Consider the following 26,072-nt stretch of genomic DNA (forward strand, 5'->3'; position numbering starts at 1 on the left):
ATATATTTTAATGTATGTTTTCTGGTAACCATAGCCCTCAACTTTGCTCACGGAAGGGCTGTCGTGGGTGGACTGAATGAGTTGAAAAGTGTCTGCTGTGTGGATCAGGCTTACTTCCAGATCGCTGAGCCCCGCCGGGTACCATCATCGGATGGCCCTCCAGCCTGGCCTGTTGAGAGCCTCCAGGCTGCCGCCGGTGTTCATAACAGCACTGCACCCAGGGCAGCTGCTGTCTGCAGGGCAGATCTGAGTGCCCTGTGTGGGTTGGCTCATTTTATGCTCCAGCAGCGCTGGGCAGTGCACCGCGCTGTTATCCACGCACAGACAGGGGTCAGGCTCCCCTGAGGTCCCACAGCTATCAGCTTGTTTTGCTTTAGAGCCTCAGTTGGGGGCACCTGTACCTCTCAATCTTTCCCCCTTGGTCAACCTCTTCCTTATAAGGCATTGGTCTGAGGTGTTCAGTGAGCATTTGATGCATCCTGGGCTGGTTGATGGTGTGAGATGTGGGGGTGACCCAGCCCACCTCATTCTCCCCATTGTCTCCTGGCAGGGGTGGGAGGAAGATAGGGGTATGCTGGGGTGCCTGTCCCCACTTGCCATCCACCTGCTCTGTTCTCTTCTCCTCCCCACCCCCCACCTCCAGACAAAGGGCACTCCACCCAGCCTGGGACATGGGGAGGAAAAAAATTCAGATCTCACGCATTCTGGACCAAAGGAATCGGCAGGTGAGTTCACTGGGTGGAACAGTGGCTGGGGGAAAGGCTTTCCTAGCAGAAGAAACACAGCCTGGGCAAAGGCTTGGCCATCTGGGGGAACTGCAAGGGAATAAGGAGACTTGATGTAGTGTCAGGAGTTTGAGATGTAGCATTTACTCATTCTGATGATGATTTACTCATTGATTCTCTGTGATGACTGGAGCTCCAGTCACAGGAGCTCAACACACATCCAACTCAAAGTGCTGGGCCAGAGACAGGTACAGAACTGGGGAAGCTCAGAGAGCGAGTGTGGGGTCTGCCTGGAGACCAAGGAAAACTTCCCTAAGGAGAGGACATTTGGGCCAGGTTTTGAAGCATCAATAGGAGTTTGCCAGGTTGAGAAGTGAGGAGCAGTACAGTTGGAAAGAGCACATGCAAAGGCATGAAATCAGGAAGCATGTTCATGGAAAAATACGCCCCTCGACTCCCCCTCTCACCTGAATTTTTGTCTTCTCCTGCCCTGCCTTTGGATACTGAGTCCAGGTAACATTCACCAAGCGAAAGTTTGGGCTGATGAAGAAGGCCTACGAGCTGAGCGTGCTCTGCGACTGCGAGATTGCCCTCATCATCTTCAACAGCTCCAACCGCCTCTTCCAGTACGCCAGCACAGACATGGACCGGGTGCTTCTGAAGTACACGGAGTACAGCGAGCCCCACGAGAGCCGCACCAACACTGACATCCTCGAGGTACCCCCGGGACCCTCCTCCCCGGCCACACGAAGCCCAGCACACTCTGCACACTCAGAGCCTAGGGACTCTTGGTTTGCACAAAAGATGAGCTTTGCAGTTTGGCTTTGCTGGATCCCCTGGAGAGGAAATGGCAACCCACTCCAGTATTCTTGCCTGGAAAAATTCATGGATAAAGAAGCCTGGCAGGCTAGAGCCCATAGCATCGCAAAGAATCGAACACCATTGAGCGACTGAGCACGCATGCACACACGCATGCCAGTCAACAGGTCTGGGGTAATGGAGAGTCCCCTCTAGGGGCAGCTGCCTAGCACCATCCAGGATGAGCAAGATCACTGTTCATTTATTTTTTTTTTTTCTTTTGATTTTTGGCTGTGCTGGGTCTTCACTGGGCCCTCATCGTGGCACGTGGGCTTTTCTTCAGATGTCACAGGCGGGCTTCTCTCATGGAGCATGGGCCGTAGAGCTCACAGGCTCAGTACTGTGGCGCGAAGATCACTGTCACTTTGGATCTGGGCATCTTTACCCAGGAACGGGAAGCTGAAGCCACTGGGTGGACAGAGCACTGGGAGCCCCAAGGTGACAGAGTGGGGAAAAGCTGGTAGAGGAGAAGCAGGGGTCTAGGAGTACGGAGATCACTGGTCCCAGGGGCGTGACAGCTTAGGAGAGCCTGTCAAGTAGCCTCTAGATGCTCAACTAGCTGCATGCCAGGCTCTGAGGCTGCGCCTGGGTGCAGAATGGAGAAACCAAATCACACTCAGGAGGAGCATTAGGATAATGCCAGCAGGCCCGGGTGGATCTCCACCCCTGCTGTGTGACCTGGGCCTCTCTGGTCCCAAGGCAGGACAGTCCCTCTCTCACATACAGTTGGAAGTTACTAGATGACTCCCTGGGGTTTTTGGTTAATGGGATTGAGCTGGAGCAGCTGTGCCTGCACTCTGCCTGCCCACAGAGCCGGGTGGGATGGGGGCGTCACCCTGCTGTCTTCCCTTCCCACAGACACTGAAGCGGAGAGGTGTGGGCCTTGATGGACCCGAGCTGGAGCCAGACGAGGGGCTTGAGGGGCCAGGAGAGAAGCTGCGGAGGCTGGCAGGTGATGGGGGTGACCCAGCCTTGCCCCGGCCCCGGCTCTATGTAAGTGACTCCCTGTCCCACCTCATGGGGCCCTCCCCCCACTTCCGAGGCCCAGGTAGCTGGGGCTGAGACCGAGAGAAGGACTCAAGACCAGGATTCCTAGAGTTGGGGGGCAGGGAAGACTTCCTGGAGGAGTAGGAATTATAGTAGGGGCTTTGAAGGATGGAAAAGAGCTCAACAGACAGTTCCTTCTTTCTTTATTTCTTTAATGTGTCTAAACCTGGGAAGCCCCCTCAGGACCAATCGTTTGCTTAGTAAGAAGTTTCAGCTCTGGGCCTAGCTGTCAAGGAGTGACGGAGGCAGACACAGGCTCCCCAGCCACGGGGCGTTTAGGCCAGAGGGGCGAGTAGTGAGGGCTTCCGGAAGTGGAGGAAGCTGGCCCTCGAGCTCACTGGGATTGTCTAGGTTGAAGTGATGCCCTCATCTCCGTGCTCCTCAACCAATCCTGGCCTCTGTGCCCGCAGCCCGCAGCCCCCACTATGCCCAGCCCGGACATGGTATATGGGGCGCTGCCCCCACCGGCCTGTGAACCCACTGGACTTGGGGAGGCCCTGCCTGCCCAGAGCCGCCCATCCCCCTTCCGGCCAGCAGCCCCCAAAGCTGGGCCCCCAGGTGAGCATGGGGCACAGGCCCTGGGCAGGGGGTGAAGGTTCCGGGGGGCTGTGCAGCGGGGAAATGTTGGCTCTGGCCCTGCTTGGCTGTGGGCGTCACTCTGGACCTCAGACTTCATCAGATGACGTGGCTGCCTGCCTCCTCTGGGGGTCCCCTGCTCCCCAGGCCTGGCGCACCCTCTCTTCTCGCCGAGCCATCTCGCCAGCAAGACACCACCGCCCCTGTACCTGGCAGCGGACGGGCGGAGGCCAGACCTGCCTGGCGGCCTGGCCGGAACCCGAGGGGGACTGAGCAGCTCAGTGAGTGAGGGGAAGGGGTGGAAGGGCTGCAGGGGCAGGGCGGCCTGGCTGAGGGTCTCAGGCTCCCCTTTACCCTGTGTCCCCGCAGAGAGGACTCTACGGTGGCCTGCAGAGTCCCTGCTCCACCGCTGCCCCCGGACCCCCGCTCGGGAGCTTCCCCTTCCTCCCTGCCGGCCCCCCAGGTATGCACTTGCCCTGGCTTTGGGAGGGTGTCTCCACACTCCCCCGCCTGCCAGAACTGCAAACTGGCGGGTAGGGCGGGTCAGGCTTGGGGAGGGGCTCCCTGGGGTCAGGGCCTCAGTTTTCTCTTCTTGCCCCCGCAGAGTATGGCCTGGGGGATCCTCCTCCACCCCCAGGCTTGCTGCAGCCCCCCACCCTAGCCCCCTGGCAGCCCTCCAGGGCTGATGGGCCCCCGGCCACCCCCACGCAGCCTAGGTAAGTGCCTCAACTGTCTCCCCGGTCCCTCACTCCCCGAGTTCGGGTTCACAGTTGCTTCCCCCCCCCACCGCCAGTCTCTCAAAGCCCCTAGCCACGGCTGACCCCTGGTGGCCACTCTCAGTTCTGCACACAGCTCCTCCCGACTGGTCTGGTGGGATGGGCGGCTATTTTAGAAGCCCCAAGAGGGATCGCCACCCCCTCCTTTCCCAAGGTTCTCCTGCCCAATCTTTGCCCAAGCCATGCCACCTTTCTGGCTTCCTCGCTGAGCTCACGGCCCCGCTCCTCTCTCTCTCTCTCTCTCTCTCCCTGCAGTGGGGGCCGCAGCTTGGGCGAGGATGGCCCCCCGGCCCGCGGCGCCTCCTCACCCACCCCTCCAGTCAGCATCAAGTCCGAGCGCCTCTCCCCGGCCCCCGGAGGCCCCGGCGACTTTCCAAAGACCTTCCCCTACCCTTTGCTCCTGGCCCGGCCCCTAGCAGAGCCCCTGCGACCTGGACCCCCTCTGCGGCGGCTGCCCACTGCCGATGGCTGGCCCCGGTAGTCGGCCAGGGAATGGCACCGGTTCTGACCCTCATGTCAGGCCAGGCGAGGGCACGTGGGGTCCCAACCTCTCTCCCTGCATCCTTGGAGAAGACGCAGCAGTTACCACTGTTTCTGCGATGGGGGCGTGGAGTGGGGAGGCCGGGTTCGGATTCACAGTTGGGGGTTCTTTTCCCCTTTCCTGTGTGTGTATCCATCAATAAAACACACGTGGTTTCCGTGGACGAAACTGTCGCTGCTCAGAGCCACACCCCCGCCTGGCTCCTCCCATCTCTCTCCAGGGGCCTGTCTTGCCTTGTCTTGGTTTGGGTACCTACTCCGGAAGGAATAGGACGCTGAGAAGAGGCCTCCTGTGAGGCTTGGAAAGGGGTGTAGTAAGGGGAGAAGCCCTGTAGGGGCGCCAACGAGCAGGTGACGCCCCTGGCAGTGGGTGAACAGCCCACTGGGGGCCCTGGGGGGGGCCTGCGTAGAGTACGCACTTAGAGTGATTCCACCCCAGGAGCAGCGGGCTGGGCTATTTACCCTCCATCTCCTGGGAGTGTTGGGTCGAGGGCTCAGGCTGGGTCACAGTTCCTTGCAGCAAGGAGCAGTCGGGATCCGTGAGTGAATGCTGGGTTATGGGCTCGCTGGAGTGGCCGCTACGCTGTCCATCTTTAAATGGGCATATCTCTTGATCTCTTGACTCAACAGTTTCATTACAGCGGATGGAGGAGGGGGCAAGGCGTTTATCCACCCACTTTGGGATATGGCCAAATTCCTTCCACTTTGGCCTGTCCTGTGTAGGGCAGACTTGGGGGTTCAGGGGGGAGCCAGAGGGAGCTGCATCTGCTTCTCCCCTCCAGCTACTCCCCAGCGGGGTCTTTATAACAGACCTGACCCCTGACCTTCCCGAGCTCCTCAGCTGCCTCCACCCACTCTGTCCCCTGCCCTGAGGTCTCTAGAAATACTTGTTCCAGGCTAAGGCCATACTGATCCTTCCTCCTGGGCCACCTCCTGCAACCCCCAGCTGACTTCCTTTTTAGACTGTTTCTACCCTTCAAGGCCCAGCTCCATGTTCCCTCCTCCAAGAAACCCTCTGCACTGCCCCAAGCTGAGAAATGGCTCTGACAATTCTCAAAGGGTTTGCTTAGTAGAGATCACTGATTCAGACCAAAAAAATGTAAAACACACAGTGTTGGTATCAGCATTTGTAAGGTTTGTGTGCTCCTATCCCACATTGTAGCTCAGATGGTAAAGAATCTGCCTGCAATGCAGGAGACTCGGATTCGATTCCTGGGTTAGGAAGATCCCCTGGAGAAGGGAATGGCTCCCCACTCCAGTATTCTTGCCTGGAGAATTCCATGGACAGAGGAGCCTGATGGGCTGCAGTCCATGGGGTCCTAAAGAGCTGGACATGACTGAGCGACGAATGTTTTCACGACTTTTCATCCCACCATCATTCTAGCAAGGTCCAAAGCTGATTGGTCTAGCTTGGCCAGAGACACGTGAGTCAACTTGACCAATAATTTCAAGACCCTTGTTCTGGGTCTTCCTTGGTGGTCCAGTGGTTAGATCCCTGGTCAGGCAACTAGATCTCACATGCTGCAACTAAGACTGGGCACAACCGAAAAAAAAAAAAAAAAGACCCTGACCCCGTCACCCCAGCACTCCCCAGCGGGCGTCTCTCGGTAAAATTCAGTCTTGCATTCCACCGCTGGCGCACACAGACCTGGACGTGGATACAGAGGCAACATGTGTGCAGGCTTCAAAGTCTTCTAAGGGGTAGGAAGAGAGGGGAAAAGTATAAGCTGACAGACCCTCCTTGTGAAATGAGAGCTCTTGCTTGAACAGCCACATGTATAACACCATTCATGTCCAGATCCAGCCTGGGGTTTGTCCTCCGATCTTCCCAGTCCTCGTCACCTTCATCCCCAGTGAAGTTGGGGCTTCGGAGTTCCAGTTTCCAGGGGAGAGACATGATAAGATCAAAGTCTGTGCAAGCCTCCATCCCTGGGGCTTCTGTGGGCGGGAGTGGAGGTGGGGTCAGGGAGCAAAAGAGGCAGGAGACCGAGGGCGCAGTGGAGGGACACTCCAGGGTGTGTTTGGGGCACAGCCACCAGGACCTGTGGATGGCTCGGATGTCGGGGTGAAGGGCTTCACACGCGACTCATACAGGGAGTTCCCTCTTACACAGGGAAACCTGCAGAGAATGCAGAGGCTGTGGGGTGAACTCAAGGCCTCTGTGAAGTGTTCAAGTTCAGCTGGAGAGCTCTCTCACCCAACTCAGATGCAGGTCCTAAATCCTCCCACCTGCTTCCTTCTGTCCCTTCCTACTCCCAGAGAAGGGGCGGGCCGCTGTCTGCACCCCAGCCCGTGACAGCGCACTCTGGGCATCCGGCTGAGCACACAGCCCCGCCACGCCCAGCAGCACCGTTGCCACATGTACCACGGTCGCTATGCGAGTGCAAATTTCCATCTGGGGTACCCTTCTGGGGACCCCCTTCCTCAGGTCTCAAGGACCCTGGCCGTGCACATGAGGTGCACGGACTGCCAAACTAGAGCCATCCGCCCTCCCCAGGCCGCCTCCTCGCCACAGTGCCGCACTCACAGCTCCCCATACAACCAGACACCGGGCCAGGGACTTAGGAGGAAGAGACAGCAAGGCAGCCAGTCCTCTGGGGCAAACTGAGGTATGGCCAGAAAGGGCCCCTTTTCAACCTCTGGATCTTACCCACATGGTGGATAAGAAGGTGGGCCGGGCCCTGAAGTCAGTGCCCAGTGTGGAATTCATAAAAATAGGGGCTGCTTTCAAACGCTGGGGGCCTCCAGGGCCGACGGGTGTGGCTCTGCTCAAGCCTGGGGGGTTGCACTTTCACCATCTGCCTTTAGGTGGCGCCCAACAGTGCCCTTTGGATTCCGAAGTCCCCACGTAAAGTTTCAAAACAGTGAAATAGTAATAAATGGGGCTTTCCAGCTGGTGCTAGTGGTGAAGAACCCACCTCCAACGCAGGAGACATAAGAGACACGGTTTCGATCTTTGCGTTGGGAAGATCCCCTAAAGGAGGGCACGGCAACCCACTCCAGCATTCTTGCCTGGAGAATCCCATGGACAGAGGAGCCTGGTGGGCCACAGTCCATAGAATCACAAAAAGTTGGACGAGAACTGAGGCGACTTAACGCACATAATGATAAGTAAACCTTTCTTGGCTTCCAGGGAGTCTGCCCCATATTTTTCGTCTGAGGCTGAGGAATGAAAGAGGCGGAATGGCATGACACATGTCACGTGTGTGTGACTACACAAGTCCATTAAGATGGACTTGTGGGCTTGCTACCAGGCTCTGGAAACGCCCCTGAGTCCAGTGCTCGTTCTGCCCCTGCTGGCTCTGTGACAGTGGAAGCAAGGAGGGCTGTGTGGGAGTGTCCTACCACCAGTCTTTCTAAGGACACCATGGTGATGCTGGCCACGGCCATTGTCATCATCAGAGGGAGGGCCAGGTTTCCCAGGAGCTTGGGCACTGGCTGGAAGCGCCGTGGGAAGTCTGACTTGGATAAAAACAATGATGAAAGTCAGAGATAAGAAAGATGCATTTTTGAAAGCACTATAAATAGAGACAGTGAAACAGTGTGAAATGGGAGCGTGGACCTCAGCGTGGTCAGAAATTGTGGGAGGTTAGACATAGGGACTACGTGAAGGTGAAAAGTGACGTCATGTCCGAGTCTTTGCGACCCCATGGACTGTAGCCTATCAGGCTCCTCTGTCCGTGGGATTTTCCAGGCAAGAGTGCTGGAGTGGATTGCCATTTCCTTCTCCAGGGGAATCTTCCCGACCCAGGAATCGAACCCGGGTCTCCCGCATTGCGGGCAGATGCTTTACCGTCTGAGCCACCAGGGAATAGCCAGTCTAGGCCAGAGAACATGGACTCACTCAGTGCAGAACAGACAATGAAGAAGGTCCAAGGGAAAACGGGCAACATGAACATCCAACGTAGAATAGAGAACGCAGAATAGAGGGATGTCCAGTGTGGAACAAACAGCATAATACATGCAGTGTAGGACGGGGAGTGAGGAACGCTTCCTGCTGTATAACTGAAATGTTGGCATTTCCTGGTGGCCAGTGGCTAAGACTCCACGCTCCCAGTGCAGGGGGCCTGGGTCTGATCCCTGGGCAGGGACCTAGACCCTGCAGGCTGCAACTAAGACAAGACACAGCCAAATAAATATATTAAAAAAAAAAAAAAAAAAAGAACTGGGGCTTCCCTGGTGGCTCAGTGGTAAAGATCTGCCTGCCAATGCAGTAGACAAGGGTTCGTTCCCTGATCTGGGAAGATCCCACACGCTGTGGAGCAGCTATGGAGCCCGTGCTCTAGAGCGCGGGAGCCACGACCACTGAAGCCCATGCAGCCGAGACTGCTCTGCGACAAGAGGAGCCGGACAATGAGAAGGCTGCACACTGCGCCTAGAGAGGAGCCCCCGCCTGCCGAAACTAGAGAAAAGCCTGCGCGGCAACGAAGACACAGCACAGCCAAATATATAAATAGAGTTATTGTTCTTGTTTTTTTTTTTTAAGAGCTGACATGTTGAGCAAACAGTGAAGGGTGGACTACATGGGCCAAGAGCAGACTTTGGCATTTGTTCTGCGTGAGGTGGGAGCAAAGGATGGTTGTGAGGAGAGAAGGAATACATTCGGGTTAAGTGTTAACAGGTGCCTTTAAGATGCTTGGGGAAAACAGACTGTGGGAGTGGGTGGGGAAAGCAGAATGGAAGCTGCAGGAGACCAGGGAGGAGGGGGTTGCAGGTGGGAGATGAGGCTGGACTGGGTGCAGGCTGTGAAGGGAGGCAGCGGGGCTGGGTGGGACAATGGTCCCAGTTGGAAGGTGAAGCCATTAGGAGGGACTAACAGGTCAGGCATGGAGCAAGAGAAAGAACTTAAGGCCAACTTCGGAATTTGGGAATAAGCACCTGGAAGATGTAGCTGCCTTTTCTGCAACAGGGAGAGGCTGCAGAGGGAAGATCAGAGCTCCAGGGGGCGGGATGTGTGCGAGCTGCCTGCAGTTCACCACATGAGGGCGCTGTGATGCCTCGACGCATAAACCCGATGGCCCTGGGAGAAGTCAGGGTGTGGATTAGAGATTGGGGCCTTCCAGAGTCTCAGTATGTTTATCAATTTAATGGCGACAACTGTCCCAGCACCCTGATCTGCTGCAGAAAGCAGTCGAGTCAGCCTTCCAGCCTGGTGAGCAATGGACCTGCAGCAAAAGTCCCCCTTTTCTCTTGGTCCACCTTTTCTGACACCCTCCCCAAACCCCAGCTTCCCTGGATCCCACCTGGATGCTGTAGCCCTGAGGGATGTCTCATGACCCCCATGTAGGACCTGTGAAATCCTAGCAGCCCTCACTGCCTCTGTTACCCACCCTCTCTCAAGCCAACACATTGGCTTGAGATTAAAGTCACAGAGTGAATCTTCTGCAAACGGACATCCACATATGCTCATATGAAATGACAAAAACACTCACAGAGACAAGGCAATCAACTATTCATATTTGTATCAGATCAGATCAGATCAGTCGCTCAGTAGTGTCCAACTCTTTGCGACCCCATGAATCGCAGCACGCCAGGCCTCCCTGTCCATCACCAACTCCCAGAGTTCACTCAGACTCACGTCCATCGAATCAGTGATGCCATCCAGCCATCTCATCCTCTGTCGTCCCCTTCTCCTCCTGCCCCTAATCCCTCCCAGCATCAGAGTCTTTTCCAATGAGTCAACTCTTCGCATGAGGTGGCCAAAGTACTGGAGTTTCAGCTTTAGCATCATTCCTTCCAAAGAAATCCCAGGGATGATCTCCTTCAGAATGGACTGGTTGGATCTCCTTGCAGTCCAAGGGACTCTCAAGAGTCTTCTCCAGCACCAGAATTCAAAAGCATCAATTCTTCGGCGCTCAGCCTTCTTCACAGTCCAACTCTCACATTCATACATGACCACAGGAAAAACCATAGCCTTGACTAGACGGACCTTTGTTGGCAAAGTAATGTCTCTGCTTTTGAATATGCTATCTAGGTTGGTCATAACTTTCCTTCCAAGGAGTAAGCGTCTTTTAATTTCATGGCTGCAGTCACCATCTGCAGTGATTTTGGAGCCCAGAAAAATAAAGTCTGACACTGTTTCCACTGTTTCCCCATCTATTTCCCATGAAGTGGTGGGACTGGATGCCATGATCTTCGTTTTCTGAATGTTGAGCTTTAAGCCAACTTTTTCACTCTCCACTTTCACTTTCATCAAGAGGCTTTTGAGTTCCTCTTCACTTTCTGCCATAAGGGTGGTGTCATCTGCATATCTCATATTTGTATAGTTATATACAAATATACATATATAGTATATATACATATATACATGTGTATATACATATACAATTAACTATACACAGGCCCCACAAAGACCCTCAGACAGTCACACTCAGAGAATATGTCCACGTTCAGGCAGACATACTTATCCACAGAAATACAGCTGCAAAACTTGGGCTTGAAGCTCTTTCCTCTAAGCCTTGAAACAGAAAGCAGTCGATTCCTGAGGCTGACATTTAGTTCTTGATCTAGCCATGCCGGAAGCTGACAATGCTTTTGGAGTTTTCACACGGGCCAGTTTTTGCCCTTTATTACTGGAGCCCATGTAGGTTGGCCTCCTCACCCTCCACTCCCCCGCAACCCCCCACTTCCCCGCAACCCCCCACTTCCCCTTTCCACCCCCGGCCCCCACTTGCAACCAGAGATGAATAAGGCTTTTGGCAGATGAAATAAAGGTTGGGGGGAAGATACAAGAAAGCAGGGCTGGTGGCTAGCTGTACTATTGTGAGTATAATAGTGTTGGCAGCAGACTGAAGTCAGGCAGAGGGCTCCGGATTCAGTCTGAGCAGTGGGGGTCGCCGAATGTTCTTGATCATTGGAGTTCCAGGCTCCGAACTCTCTAACGGGAGACAGTGATTTGATGAATAAGCATATTCGCTTTAAACCTGCGAAATAGGTGCAGGTGAGGAGATTGGGTCTCAGAAACAATGGTCTCCCTGGGGTCCCAGGGCCCCCGATCGGAGCGCGTCAAACATCTTTAAACTACAACTTCCGCCAAGCAATGCGAGTGACTCCTGGTCCTCGCGATTTGCCCCGACTCCAAGCCTGACGATTGGTTGGATGGGCTGCTTGTCAGACCAAAATCGGATTCTGATCGGTCGAGTTCCGCGCTGAGCTCTCTGAGCTCCAGGCCCAGGGGTACCCGCGCCGCGCTCCAGTCCGCAGCATGGTAAGCCCGCAACTCTTAGCATGCGGCCCCCTGAAAGGCTACGGATTCCGCCGTGGGGGAGTCCAGAGAAACACCGAGGAGACAGAGATCCCTCTGTGGGGACTGGGGGCTCTGAGGGATTCGGGATCGCGCTGAGGGCTGTGTTTCCCTCTCTGGAGTTAGGTCTCGCTCCGCGATCTATGAGGGGGTCGGGGTTGTGCAAGGGAACTGGAAGGCCTTGAGCGTTCTGGGCTTCTGACAAGTCCCTGGGGTGCCTTCTAGGGGCCTGGGATCCTGCTGAGGGGCCGTCCCTTGGAGGGTGCTAGGGATCTGAACACCTTCGGAGCCCCGCACGGGAGATCTGGGGTCCGACTGGGTCCCATTCTGGCCATGGTGTCCTGCAGGTGGGGACATACCGACAGGGTCCATCTGGGCTCCCTCGGGGTATGGGGTGTGTGAAGTACCAGGGAGAATCCTGAGAGGGGAGGGCCATGCTGAAGGGCTCAAGGTGGGCTCTGGGCGGGCGAGGGTCCCAGAATTGGAGAGAGAACAGTTGGAACCCTCAGGTCTCACGTGGTTCTGGGTCCAACCCATTCAGTTTATTCTTCATTATCCTGGCCTCTGTGGGCAAGGCTGGTGTTGGGTGAGGGCGGAGGCCCCACCCCCCACCCCAGTCCCTAGGACTGGGCAGAGGCAGCGACAGACTGGAGCGGCTGGGAAAGGGGCCTGAACTTGCCTGCAGTAGGGGGCGTCCCTGAGGTGGGGTGTTGGAGGTGGGTCTGAAGTAAGAGCATTGATGAAAGGGGTTGGTGAAAGAGGAGGTCATTCCAGGGTGTGGGACGTTGTAGGAGGTGAGGGGAAGGGCTGTCTGAAATGGGATGCAGGAAAGTCCCATTGATGTTGTTGTTGACTTGCTAAGTTGTGTCCGACTCTTTTGCGACCTCATGTATAGCCTGCAAGGTTCCTCTGTCCATGGGATTTCCCAGGCAAGAATACTGGAGTGGGTTGCTATTTCCTTCACCAGGGCATCTTCCCTGCCCAGGAATCAAACCTGTGTTTCCTTCATTGACAGGTGGACTCTCTACCTCTGAGCCAGCAGGGAAGCCCGCCACACTGATTTGATGTTACTTAGCAGGATTCTGGGATCATTGATCTAGGGAAGGGGTTTGAGCAGAGGAGGGACATGGGGTCATGGGAGGCTCCAGAGATCTTTGGAGATCTGCAGAGCGTGGACCCTAAGACCAGAGCTGTGCGGGGAGGGACATGAGAAACATCATTGGACAGACCTTGGGAGCCTTAGGTGGGGGGATGCATGCCTTCCTTCTCTTCTCTTTCTCCCTCTCTTTCTCTCTTCTTCTCTTCCTCTCCCAGGTGCTGGGATCACAGTTTGAACCATGGGTCTCCTCCCTGAGAGGTGTCCGGGGTAATGGGGTTAGCGATGGAGAAGCCCTGGGGTCTGGGAGTGTCTCTGAGACCCAAATGGTTGGGCGTAGAGGGCGTTGGGGGAGAGAGCTGGGCAGTGAGGCAGGACCTGAGCAGGGTCCGCCGAGCCTTGCGGGCTGAGGAGTGGAGCTGGACATTCATTTGTGAGACTGGGAAGGTCCTGGGCCGCCTGGAGGAGGCATGTCCGGGGGAGGGATGGGTGGATGCTGGGGTCTCCAGGGAAGGGCCTGGAGGAGGCATGGCCTGTGGGCTCAGCAGAGAGATCTTGGCTGGAGATGCCGATGGGCTGGAGTCTTGCTGGGCTGTGTCGGTGGTTAAAACCCTGCCAGGGGATGGGTCACAAGGGAGAGGTGTCTGGAGAGCTAGGGAGACTGGAGAGCAGCTGCTGGGAGGTGCTGGATTTCCTAGGGAGGAGTGGAGGATGGGGTCCACGGGGAAGGGCAGGGCCCTTCAGAGAGCCCGCCCACGGGCTCCAAGCCGGCCCACTGGGCTATCGGTCATTAATGCCTGCTAACCAGTCTGCACTTGGGTAGGGGTAAGGGTGAGCAGTGAGACCAGAAAGATGATGTCCCACCTCCTTACAGAAAAAATGCTCCTGGTGTCAGTTTACAAGTCACAACATAGAGAAAATATCCTAATAGTCCTTTAATTTTAAAGATGAATTTCTCAACAGTCATTCTGAATTACAGGGCTAAACCCGATAGCCATCACATTAGAGCTTTTCCTATTGAAGTTAGCTTATTTTGGCCTGATTAAAGGATAATTTTAATAATTAGTTTTAACATTAACATAATCTTTATTTCATTTAGTTGTTAATACCATAATAATAGCCGACAGCCTTCCTGAGCACTTTATTTTACATAATTAGCAAGCCGGCTTCCCAGATGGCGCTACTGTTCAAGAACCCACCTGGCAATGCTGCTGCTGCTGCTGCTGCTAAGTCGCTTCAGTCGTGTCCAACCCTGTGCGACCCCAGAGACAGCAGCCCACCAGGCAACCCTGTCCCTGGGATTCTCCAGGCAAGAACACTGGAGTGGGTTGCCATTTCCTTCTTCAATGCATGAAAGTGAAAAGTGAAAGTGAAGTCGCTCAGTCATGTCCGACTCTCAGCGACCCCATGGACTGCAGCCTACCAGGCTCCTCCATCCATGGGATTTTCCAGGCAAGAGTACTGGAGTGGGGTGCCATCGCCTTCTCCGTCCACCTGGCAATGCTGGAGACAAAAAAGATGGGAGTTCCATCCCTGGGTCGGGAAGATCCCCTGGCAGAGGAAATGGCAATCCACTCCAGTATTCTTGGCTGGGAAATCCCATGGACAGAGGAGCCTGGTGGGCTACAGTCCATGGGGTCACAAAAATTCAAACATGACTGAGTGACTTAGCATTGTTAGCAAATGGTTATTTACTACATTCACGCAGGAAAACCATCTTCAGACTGATTACCAGAAACATTTTTTTTCTAAAAAATTTTAAAATAAGTATATGGAAATTTGTTATGCTTGTTTATGTTCCATAAACATATATGGAAATATGTTTAAAATGTTGTTAGTAGCACTCGGTGAGAAAATTCCTAATTAAAAAAATTCATCCCACTCAAATGTGTAAGTGTTAATCCTGAAACAGGTAGTGGCCAGAAATAGACCAGACCTCTTTTCTCTTTGGTTGATTACAAAGGAAGGGAGACGGAGAAAGGATGATTTCAATTTTCAGGGATAATTTCAGATGGAGAAAGACGTGGGGGATAGAGTCAGCTGGGTGAACAGGGAAGCTGGAAGTTCAGCTGAGACACAGTTGGTGCGTGGCGGGGCGGGGCGGTACCCCGGGAGAGGAGTCGCTTTCACTGGGTGTGCCCGGCTCGCTGTAGGTCCCGGAGGTGGTCGTGAGAGTATGTGAAACAAAATAGGAAGCACCCCATTTCCAGATGAGGAAACTGAGGCTCAGGGAGATTGTTACCTTAAATCCTTAGCACAGGAGGATATTGAGCCCCAGTCTCTGCTCCAGCAAGTGCTCTCCGCCACCGCACACCCCTGCCAGGACCCGCGCCTTGCTGGGGCTCCCAGGGTTGGGAGCCCACCCTCGGACCCTTCCCCAAGTAGCAGCTGGAGCCAGGGAGGGCCTCCCTCCCCCACCTGGCTTCAGTTTCAGCGTCTCTCTATAAATAGCCGGGTTTTCGAAGGTGAGCTTGTAACCCTCTGGCAGGCACTGCCTTTCACGTCTCCTCCCTGCAGGCGGTCCTTGGAGTGCAGCTGGTGGTGACCCTGCTTACTGCCACCCTCATGCATAGGCTGGCGCCGCACTGCTCCTTCGCGCGCTGGCTGCTCTGCAATGGCAGGTGAGCCACGCCCCTCCCCCGGGCGGTGGGCGGGACCCCAAAGGCTCCGCCCCCTTGTTTCCCCAGCCCCGCCTCACGCCCTGTAAGGCGAGGGTTTTTTAAAGAACTTTACTGAGATAATTGACCCAATAATTGCAAGCACACAGTTGGATCAGTTTTGACAGATTGTACACATCGCTGAGACCATCTCCACACTCAAAGGAGTAGCTGCTCCCCTTTCTCCCTACTCTACCTATAGATCTTATTTCCTAAAATTCTTTGTCAGGGTTTGGGTCTTGGACCCTTTTTGAAAACCCAGGGGCAATTGTGAACTCTCTTTCCAGGACAATTCACATGCCAGTTCCGCCAGGAGAGTTAGCCAGAAGATTCTAGGGTGTCTAGGACCCCTGCTGCACTACCGTGTCGACCCCCAGCCCACCTCCCCCACCTTCCTTTGACCTTCGATGACACTTGCCCATCCTGTCCCAGGCTTATCAGGGCCAGTCTTCCCTCTGCAGTCTCAGCTTTTGAGGTTCACCACACTGATCCCGTCCATGCCCAGGCTTTCCTGACCGCCTCTGTTTGCCTTCAGTCTCTTCCGATACAAGCACCCTTCGGAGGAAGAGCTGCGGGCCCTGGCAGGGAAGCAGAAGCCCAGAGGCAGGAAGGAGCGGTGAGTGAACCCCCAGCTTGAGGTCAGTGGCTCCCTTCCAGGGGAGACCCTGAGGGCACAGCGCCTGCCCTGCACACGTCCAGGCACTGCTCTGGGCATAGGCAAGTTGGAGACACCCCAGGAGAACTGGGGACACCCCAGGCTGAGGAGGTGGTCGCTGTCTTTCACTGTTTGCCTTCCGTTGGCATCCAATGCTCATTGGAAGTTTGCTCGGGGACAGCCCTGTGGTGGGTGGTGGCTACCCCCTGGCATTCAGAGGACACCCAGGCTGGGGTGAAGGTACCCTCTAGACACTAGAGCCTCCCAAGCCGGGGTGGAGGATGCCCCCGTGGCTCCCTGGGCAGGGGAAGACGGAGGCTGCCGACGCGATTCCCACTCATCTCCCCTGCTCCCAGGTGGGCCAATGGCTGTAGTGAGGAGAAGCCGTTATCTGTGCCCCGAGACGCTCCGTTCCAGCTGCAGACCTGTCCGCTCACAGCTGTTGATGCACTTGGTAACAGCTGGGTCCCCACCCCCCACTCACACCCTGGTGGAGTTGGTGGGGAGCCTCCTGGGCAGGCTAAGCTGGGAGCTGAGTGGCGTGCTTTCTGCAGTCCTGCGCTTCTTCCTGGAGTACCAGTGGTTTGTGGACTTCGCCGTGTACTCAGGCGGTGTGTACCTCTTCACGGAGGCCTACTACTACATGCTGGGCCCAGCCAAGGAGACCAACATCGCGGTATTCTGGTGTCTGCTCACCATTGCTTTCTCTATGTATCCTTTCTCCTGCTGGGGGAGGTGGAGGCCCCCGGAAGCTGGATCTGAGGCTCCTTCTCCCCACTAAACTGGCACATCAGTTACCTAGTGCCGTGCGGTAAACCTGCCCAAAACTCGGTGGGGGTAAAACAATTGCCGTTTTATTTGTTTTCCTGGCCGGGTTTCAGCTGGGTTGCTTCATCTCTGCTCCAGGTTAGAGCAGGCTTCCTCACCCAGAGCGGCACTGCAGGCCCCCTAATGCTTGGCCTGAAGTCGGTCCACCCCATCCCTGTCCATTCTCTGGGTCAAAGCAGCTCACAGGCCGGGGTAGATGCAGGGGCTAGCAAAGAGACACCCCTCTCTAATTGTCTTTACTAAGCTGCATAGAGAACAGAGGCGAAACTGTGACTTTGAGGACCCAAGTTGGAGGCGGTGTCCTTGTGGAATGGGGTTGTGAAGAAAGGCAGCCCATCTTGAAACCCACACCACTGGTTCTGGAAAGCCCTGGAGGGTCTCTCTCAGGAGAGGTTAGAGATAGAAGCTCTATCTCTGGCAGCCTCTCGGAGGAGCAGGAAACAGGACCTGTGAACGCAGCTGGGAGGCCGTGTGGGTAAGGGAGACTTGACCTGAAGAGAGAGTTGGTGGCCGGTGCTTTTTCCTTGGTTGGTAGTATTTACTTTTGGCTTCGCTGGGTCTTTGCTGTCGCAGGCGGGCTTTTCTCTCTAGATGAGTGAGCAGCAGGTTCTCTCGCTGTGGATCACAGGCTCTCGGGCACGAGGGCTTCAGTGCTTGCAGCCCCTGGGCTCAGTAGTTTTGGTACACAGGCTAAATTGTCTTAAGCCTTGTGGGATCTTCCCAGACCAAGGATCGAACCCCTGTCCTCAGCACTGGCGGGCAGAGTCGTAACCACTGCACTACCGGGGAAGCACAGGGGCTACTCTTGGTTGTGGTGCTTGGGCTTCTCACTGCAGGGGCTTCTCCTGTGGGGGAGCACGGGCTCCAGGCACACGGGCGCCAGTCGTTGCGGCTCTCAGGCTCTAGAGTGTGGGCTCAGTAGTTGTGGAGCACAGGCTTAGTTGCTCCATTGCATGTGGGATCTTCCCAGACCGGATATCGTGCCTCCTGCATTGGCAGGTGGATTCTTAACCACTGGACCACCGGGAAGCCCGTGCTGGCCATTTCTACCTGACCACAGGCAGTGTGATGAGGCCAGGCTGGAGGCCTGGCTCGGGCTCACTCGCTCTCCGGTAACCCAGGCCTGAAGAGTAGTGAGCCTTGTGTCCTGGGCTTTCCCAGCGTCTGTCTTCTTTATCACGGCCCTGCTCTCCAGGACTCTGAACCTGAACGTCCACGTTTGTGGTCTGGAGTTGGGGGTCACTGGCTGCGGTTGGAGGATGGGGTGGGGGGGTCACTACAGATACCCGAGGCCTCCTTAGCCCTGCCGCAGCAAGGTGTTCCTGACGGTGACCCGGCTGTACTTCAGCGCGGAGGAGGGAGGCGAGCGCTCCGTCTGCCTCGCCTTCGCCTTCCTCTTCCTGCTGCTGGCCATGCTGGTGCAGGTGGTGCGGGAGGAGACGCTGGAGCTGGGCCTGGAGCCAGGTGCGTGCGTCCGGGGCCTGGGGCGCCACCTCATCACTCCCTTGTGTAAGCTGGTGAGGGTGGCTGTGAGTGCCTTTTCACCTCCATGCAGAAGGTGAAGGAGGGAGCCCTGGGGCCGGGGCAGTCTCCACGGGTACTCGGCACCTGCGTGCCCCCTTGGGCTTTGGGGAGAGAGGACACCCCTCTCACCGATGGGGGCCTGCGCCGGGACTTTTCCCGGGCCCTTCTGCTCCCCAGGCTGTCCTCTGCCCAGCAGCCATGGTGATTTAATATTTACCCACTCTAATTCAATTTGGGAGAGGAAATAGATATATAGAGTAATATTCATAAAGTACAAGAGGATATAGAATAAAATCATCCTTCCACACTGGTTCTCCTCCCCAGAGGAAACCTAGGGTGGCATGTTGCCTTATTCACGTAAGACGGCGTACATGGCTCTACACCTTGTCTTTTTCTCTTAAAAACAATATTATTATCATATTAAGTGCAGTAAGTCAGACAAAGAAAGACTAATAGTGTATGATACTACTTATATGTGGAATCTTAAAAGATGATATAAATGAACTTATTTACAAAAATAAAAAAAAACCTTACAGGCACAGAAAACAAACTTATAGTTACCAAAGGGGATGGGGAGGGGCAGATAGGTTAGGAATTTGGGATTAACATAGACACACTATTATGTATAAAATAGATAAGCAACAAGGACTTACTGTATAGCACAAGGAGCTATATGCAGTATCTTGTAATAGCCTATTGTGGAAACGAATCTGAAAAAGAATAGATTTTTGTATATATATCTGAACCACTTTGCTGTATACCTGAAATTAACACAACATTGTTAATTAGCTGTACTTTAAAAAAAATAAGTATTGGAGGTTGTCCCTAGATGCTACATACAGTAATAGAATGTTACAGTAACATAGTAACAGTAATTCGATACCGCATTTTGTAACTTTATGAATTTTCTGTGATTATTTAACTAGGCCTCAATTTATGGACATTTAAGTCTTTCTCCTGTTAAATCTGTTGCACAAAGCCATGCTATTATACAACGGTGTTGCACAGGAGCAACCTTCTGCCTGTGACCCTGTGCAAGAAAGTGCATGTGTAATTTTAATAATGTTGTTGGAAAATTGCCCATCAGAAAGAGGTGTGTGAACATACATATCCCCACATCCTCGCCAATGTATTTCCTCAGACTTTTTTGTCTCGGGGGATCTGATGGGTGAAAATGTAAAAGAGGATCAGCATCTTTCCGTGTGTTGAAGAGCCATTTCTATTTCCCTTCTGGGAAGGATTTGTTCTTTTGCCCAGTTTTCTACTGGGTTGTTGACCATTATTTTATTGATTTGTAGGAGCTCTTCATATATTAAGGAAATCGGCCTTTATGTGTGATAGGAGTCGTACTTTTTTTTTTCAGTTTCTCATTTTTGTTTTGATTTTTTTTTTTCTGCTTCTTGAATGATCTTTTAAAAACATAATTTGGATCACTCTTCTGCCCAACACCAGACTCTAATGGTCTTTGGATAAAGATAAAAATCCTCACCGTGGCCCACATGACCCTGCTGACTCCTTGAGCTTTGTTATCACCAATACTTCCTACCTTTCAATTTTTAAATTATGTGATGAATATATATATATATATATATATATATATGAGAACAGATATATAAATTACAAAGCCAAATAATGTAAACACTCATGAATCTACTCTCCCATTCAGTAGGCTGCTTTTTTGTTTTGTTGATAGTTTCTTTCACGGTGCAAAATCATTTTAGTTTAATAGAGTCCCATTTGCTTGTTTTTGCTTTTGCTTGCCTTGCCTGAAGATACATGTTCAAAAAATATTGCTAAGACCAGTGTCAAAGCGTGTAGCACCTATGTTTTCTTCTAGGATTCTTTTGGTCTCACATCTTACATTCAAGTCTTTAATCCATTTTGAGTTTATTTTTATATATGATGTGAGGAAGTAACCCAGTTTGGTTTTTTGGCATGTAGCTGTCCAGTTTTCCCAGCATCATTTATTGAAGAGGCTGTCTTTTCCCATTGTGTATTCTTGCCTCCTTTGTTGATTAATTGACCTTGTAGAGTGCTCCAGGTATTCTTGATTAACATATATTCTCTTCCTCTCTGTGTCCAATAAATTCACATTTCCATCTTTCCATCTTCTGACTATATCAGAAACAAAAAGGGTTAATCTCCCTCTGGGATGGTACTGTGCTGTGCTAAGTCGCTTCAGTCATGTCCGACTCTCTGACCCTATGGACTAAAACCCTCCAGGCTCCTCTGTCCACGGGATTCTCCGGGCAAGAATACCGGAGTGGGTTGCCATGCCTCCTCCAGGGGCTCTTCCCAACCCAGGGATGGAATCCTCCTCTCTTGTGTCTTCTGCGGTGGCAGGTGGGTTCTTTACCACTAGCGTCACCTGGGAAGCCCCAGACTTCTGGGATGGTGGAAGTCTTAATTTCTCTTAGTAGTTCTGTAAGTGTTTTCTTTATATATTTTGAAGCTAATTGACAAGGTGTTTACAGGTTGGAAAATGCTACATCTTCCTGGAAAATCAGCCATTTTTTTTCATGATGTATTGACCCCTTCTGACTTACTTCCATCTTAGCCTAGTTTGTCTGGGTCAATATAGTCTTTTCAGCTGCTTTCTTCCTTCCTTTCTTTCTAAATTGAGATATAATTGACATATAACATTATATTAGTTTCAGATATATAACATGGTTCAATACTTGTGTGTATTGCAAAATGATCACAATAAGTCTAATTAACAACCTTCACCCCACATAGTTACACATTTTTTTCCTTGTGGTGAGAATTTTAAGATCTACTCACTTAGCAACTTTCAAATTTACAGTACTACCTTTCTTTTGACTAGTACTTTACTTTCAACCTTCCAGTGACCTCATGTTGAGATATGTCTACTTTAAAACACAATCAAGTCTGACAGGCTGTATCATTTAGCTTCAAGTTTAATCCACTTACATTTATTGTGATTTCTGACCTTTTTGGCCTTGTTTCTACCATCTTACATTTTCACTTTCTATTTGTTCTTTTCTGTTGTTGCTCTTGAGAGTGACTGCCAAATTAATTGTCCTTCCTTTTAGGTAGGACTTCTGACTGCTCTGAGTTCTTTGTTTTTGGTATTCCGCAATTTCACCACAGTGTGTCTAGGTATGGATGTCTTTGTATTTATCTGGCTTTATATACTTTGTATGTATCATGCATTCTGCAGACTTTTCAGTCATTCTCTTCCAATATCTCTTCTCCTTCATTCTCTCTCTTCTCTTGCTTTGGGGCTCTGACTTAACCTGTATTGAACTTTCTATTGTGTTCTCCTTGTCTCCTAATCTCCCTTCATATTTCACACCTTCTTGTCCTTCTGAGTTGGAATCTGAGTGATTTCTTCAGATCCAGTTAATCAGTTAATTCCTTGGGCTGTTTCTAGTATCATTTCAATAATCATATTTTCCTTTTGGAAGAGCTTAATTGGTTCCTTTGCAAATCCACTTGGTCCTCTGAGGTAGTCTCATGTCACCTGTTCTGTGACTCCAGCTTTTACTTTCCTCAGTCACTTCACACAGAATTTATAATACCAATTTCTGAAGTCTTTGGAACTTAAGCTTATCTTTTTTTTTTTTTTCCTTCTGCTGATTCACTTTGATGATTTGTTTCCTCATGTGTCTGGTGATTTTGGTTGTGAGCTCATATTTATTTGCTTCTACTCTATGGGAAATGTGGGGGCCTGAACTGAGAAATCTTTCCGGGACGTTGGTTTTCTCCTATGGAGCCCTTCATGACCCGCCAGCATCCAGGAAGCTCAGACTCAGTGCCCTGTGCCCCCATGTCCCCGAGTGTCTGCCTAGCACATCCTCCTGATATGCACATCATCCTGAGACGCACATCCTCCTGAGACGCACATCCTCCTGAGCCGCACAAGACTGGGAACAGTGCTTGTCGCAGGGCCAGGCTGTCACTAGTGTGTTCTCACCTGGGGAGCGAATGCACGTCTGGGAGGTGAGGCAGAGCGGCCCTGGGCCTGGGGCCTACTGGACACCGCCCTCTTTCTGTCTTCCCCAGGCCTGGACAGTATGTCCCAGAACTTGGAGCCGCTTCTGAAGATGCAAGGCTGGGACTGGGCGTGAGTCCTGGGAAGGGAGGGAGAGCCGTGGCAGGCTGCGACCTGCACACAGGGTGCGGGCCTGCCACAGGAGCCCCCTGACCCCTCTCTTTCCCCCAGTCTCCCCCTGGTCAAGCTGGCCATCCGCGTGGGGCTGGCGGTGGTGGGCTCCATGCTGGGTGCCTTCCTCACCTTCCCAGGCCTGCGACTGGCCCAGACCCACCATGATGCACTGACCATGTCTGAAGACCGGCCCATGCTGCAGTTACGTGGGGGACCGGCTGGGTGAGGGGTGAGGGGTTAGGGAGCCTGGAGGGGGGTGCAAGGGGGGCGGTGGGTGCCCTCGCCTACCAGCTCCGTGCCCTTGCCCCCAGGTTCCTCTTGCACACCAGTTTCCTGTCCCCCCTGTTTGTCCTATGGCTCTGGACCAAGCCCATGGCGCGGGACTTCCTGCACCAGGCTCCCTTGGGGCGCACGTCGTTCTCTCTGTGAGTATGGCAGTGGGGCTGGGAGGCCGGGCAGCTGGGGCCCCCTCTGGGTACTCCGGACTCTGAGGCTAAGGGAGGAGCCCTGGGTCCTGCGGGAGGGTCCTGCGACCGAGGACGGCTTCACTAGCCCCGTCGTCGCCCCTCTCGGCACAGGCTGTCTGATTCCGCCTTCGACTCACTGCGCCTCTGGGTGCTGGTGGTACTGTGCCTGCTGCGGCTGGCGGTGACCCGGCCCCACCTGCAGGCCTACCTGTGCCTGGCCAAGGCCCGCGTGGAGCAGCTGCGGCGGGAGGCCGGCCGCATCGAGGCCCGAGAGATCCAGCGGCGGGTACCAACGCTGGCGGGGAGGGAATCCGGGGCTCGGGGTGTGGGCCACTGGCCCCTGGCCCCTGGGGCCTGAGGTTACCCGGAGCGCGAAGGTCCCCGGCTGCAGCCACTGCTACCTGCCCCCCAGGTGGTGCGGGTGTACTGCTATGTGACGGTTGTGAGCCTGCAGTACTTGACTCCGCTCATCCTCATGCTCAACTGCACGCTGCTGCTGAAGACCCTGGGTGAGAAGAACCAGCCTGGGCGGGAGCGGGGTGGGGCTCGGGGCTGGGGTTGCAATGGGGTGTGTGAGCGGCGGGCATGGCCCGGAATGGATCGAGGTGAAGGCGAGGCCTGGCGATGAGGGAGGGGGCAGAGGCTGGAGAGGCTGGAGAGAGCGAGGCGAAGCCTCGAGTGGGGACCGAAGATGGGGTGCGGGTAGAGCCTGGGACGGGGCGAGTGACTGTCAGCCAGGGTCTGGGGTCCCGGAGGCCAGCACCGCCTGTACCTCCACCCGCCCCTCCCTCTACCCTCTTCTTGCAGGCGGCTACTCCTGGGGCCTGGGCCCGGTCCCCACACTGTCCCCCACCCCGCCTTCAGCCCACGATGGCCCGGTCGGCCCCGAGGAGGATGAGGCCCAGCAGACTGCAGCCCTGATCGCCGGGGCCCTGGGCAGCCTGCTCACGCCTCTCTTCCTCCGCGGAATCCTCGCCTTTCTCATCTGGTGGATCGCCGCCTGCCAATTGCTCTCCAGCCTCTTCGGCCTGTACTTCCACCAGCATCTGGCGGGCTAGTAGCTCTCTTGCAGACACTCCTGTGGTCCCGGGTTTGGTCCTGGGCCAGCGGGGCCTGGCTCACCCCCTCGGTGTCCCCAGGTGCAAGGCGCTCTCGGGAGTTCCCGCTGCGCGGCTCCCTCTTCACCACAGTGCCTGAGCCGTGGGCCTGGCCTTGGACGCTGAGCTTCTGCCTCAAAACCGCCTCCCCAGACCCAGCAGCAGAGGGTCCCACGGCCGGCCACTGTTCCCAGAAGGCACCTGCCCACTTTGACTGCAGGGGGCGTCTGCGGCGTCGGAGGGGGCACTCTTCTGAACAAATAAAGGAGCGAGCCGCTTTTAACAAACAGGATTCAAGTGGTTTGGGAGGCAGCTTTCTGCATGTTGTGGCAGGGTGGGTGGGGGCCCGGAGAGTCTACAGAGGGCCTACATTGCTGAGTGAGGGGAATGATGAAGGAAGAGCTTAGCAAAGGCCTGGAAGGAAGAAGCAAAGCCCTGGTAGAAAGCTGACATGGGAACAAGTAAATAAACTGGGAAAACTACACGAAAAGAAGTGATTTCTTTTTACAAGGAACGATCTCAGATGGACTCCGGGGAGAGACAAAAAAGCAGGTAGTGTTAAATTGTGACATGCTATTTTTTAACTTGTCAGATTATGGAAGATCAAAAAGGCTGGTGTTTATGATCTGAATTGTGTCTTCCTCCCAGTTCCTATGTTGAGGGCCTAACCCCCAGGACTTCAGGATTGGATTGTATTTGGAGATAGGGATTAAAAGTGATTATGCTGAAATGAGGCTGGAGACTTCACTAGTGGTCCAGTGGTTAAGAATCCACCTGCCAATGCAGGAGACACAGGTTTGATTCCTGGTCCGAGAGGATCCCACATGTCGTGGAGCAGCTAAACCCGTGTGCTGCAACTATTCAGCCTGGGCACTTAGAGCCCGTGCTCTGCCACAAAAGCAGCCACCCCAACAAAGAGTAGCTCCTGCTCGCCACAATTGAGAAAGCCCAGGTGCAACAGTGAAGATGCAGTGCAGCAAAAAACAAATAACAGATAATTTTTAAAAAATGAGGTTGATAGGGTGGGCCCTGATCCAGTAGGACTAGTATCCTTACAAGAGGAAAAAAAAAAATTATTTTTACAAGAGGAAATTTGGACCTGAACTTGTGTTACCTGAAAACTAGGTTCAGCTCTTGTCAGGTGTTGAGCCAAATGACACAACCGAGCCGAAAATGAACGAAAGGAAGGGCTTGTGTTGGCTTTCAGCAAGTAAGGGAAACACTCGGGATCTTTCCCAAAGCAGCGTCTCCCTGAACAGCAAAACTGGGGAAGTTTTAAGCTCAGGGTACACGTATATTCATGAAGGGGCTTGAGCAGAGGAGAATTCAGCATAGAACTGGGGCACAGGTCCACAGAGTCCAAGCTTTAGTTGACTGAAGTCAGAAGAATCAGTCATTCCACCCTCAACCTGCTTGGGGGCCTTAGTTCCTGCAGAACTCGAAGATATATTATCATAGGGAAAAGAATCTGAAAAAGAATATACATATTCTGTGCTGCACAGCTGAAACTTAACACGATATGATACAATAAATCAACATCAATTAAACATGTGTTTAAAGAGGCGGAACTAGGACTCTGCTTTATTGCTACACTGTTGTTTGACTGCCTTTTCTCTGTTCCCTCCTTCCTTTGTTCCCTTAAGATCGTTAATTACTGAGACCTGTTCAAGGGTAAGCACTGCAGCCTGGCTTAGATCACAAAGTGGCTTAGGCCACAAAGTGGCTTAGGCCAAAATGGCTTCTCTTATGTCAAGAGAGCCATTCCTGGTTCTCTTTCTCCTGGAAGCCCCTGACTTATCTGCTTACACTAGCGCAGAGCAAAGACAAGGCGGAAGACACAGGAAGAAGTCAGTC

At 53.5% G+C, this 26,072-nt stretch overlaps 2 protein-coding genes and 1 long non-coding RNA gene across 4 annotated transcripts; 2 read left to right on the forward strand and 1 right to left on the reverse strand.

Moving 5' to 3' along the window:
* Positions 1-646: 646 nt before the first annotated feature.
* On the forward strand, positions 647-4,683 carry MEF2B (myocyte enhancer factor 2B). The gene is made up of 8 exons (XM_055566478.1): positions 647-725; positions 1,239-1,442; positions 2,442-2,576; positions 3,041-3,188; positions 3,354-3,487; positions 3,576-3,669; positions 3,811-3,922; positions 4,238-4,683. The coding sequence occupies exons 1-8, from the start codon at positions 672-674 to the stop codon at positions 4,461-4,463; spliced, it is 1,107 nt and encodes a 368-aa protein (XP_055422453.1). The 5' UTR covers positions 647-671; the 3' UTR covers positions 4,464-4,683.
* Positions 4,684-11,251: 6,568 nt separating this feature from the next.
* Positions 11,252-15,473, reverse strand: LOC129623341 (uncharacterized). The gene is made up of 3 exons (XR_008700495.1): positions 15,280-15,473; positions 12,995-13,115; positions 11,252-11,445 (listed from the first exon to the last, which is right to left on the reverse strand). It is a non-coding gene; the product is annotated as an uncharacterized LOC129623341 (long non-coding RNA).
* Positions 11,635-25,913, forward strand: TMEM161A (transmembrane protein 161A). Of its 2 annotated transcripts, none has more exons than XM_055540635.1 (12): positions 11,635-11,729; positions 15,379-15,482; positions 16,054-16,134; positions 16,530-16,627; positions 16,728-16,884; positions 18,314-18,510; positions 22,552-22,612; positions 22,712-22,855; positions 22,966-23,079; positions 23,233-23,407; positions 23,534-23,630; positions 23,929-25,913. In XM_055540635.1, exons 1-12 carry the CDS (start codon positions 11,727-11,729, stop codon positions 24,177-24,179), a joined length of 1,482 nt encoding a protein of 493 aa, XP_055396610.1. In that variant the 5' UTR covers positions 11,635-11,726; the 3' UTR covers positions 24,180-25,913. The 2 variants fall into 2 exon arrangements, with proteins under 2 accessions (XP_055396610.1, XP_055396616.1); XM_055540641.1 differs by having other exon boundaries at positions 18,314-18,465.
* The last annotated feature ends 159 nt before the right edge of the window (positions 25,914-26,072 follow it).

This window comes from Bubalus kerabau, chromosome 1, assembly GCF_029407905.1.
Source record: "Bubalus kerabau isolate K-KA32 ecotype Philippines breed swamp buffalo chromosome 1, PCC_UOA_SB_1v2, whole genome shotgun sequence".
Classification (NCBI taxonomy): Eukaryota; Metazoa; Chordata; class Mammalia; order Artiodactyla; family Bovidae; genus Bubalus; species Bubalus kerabau.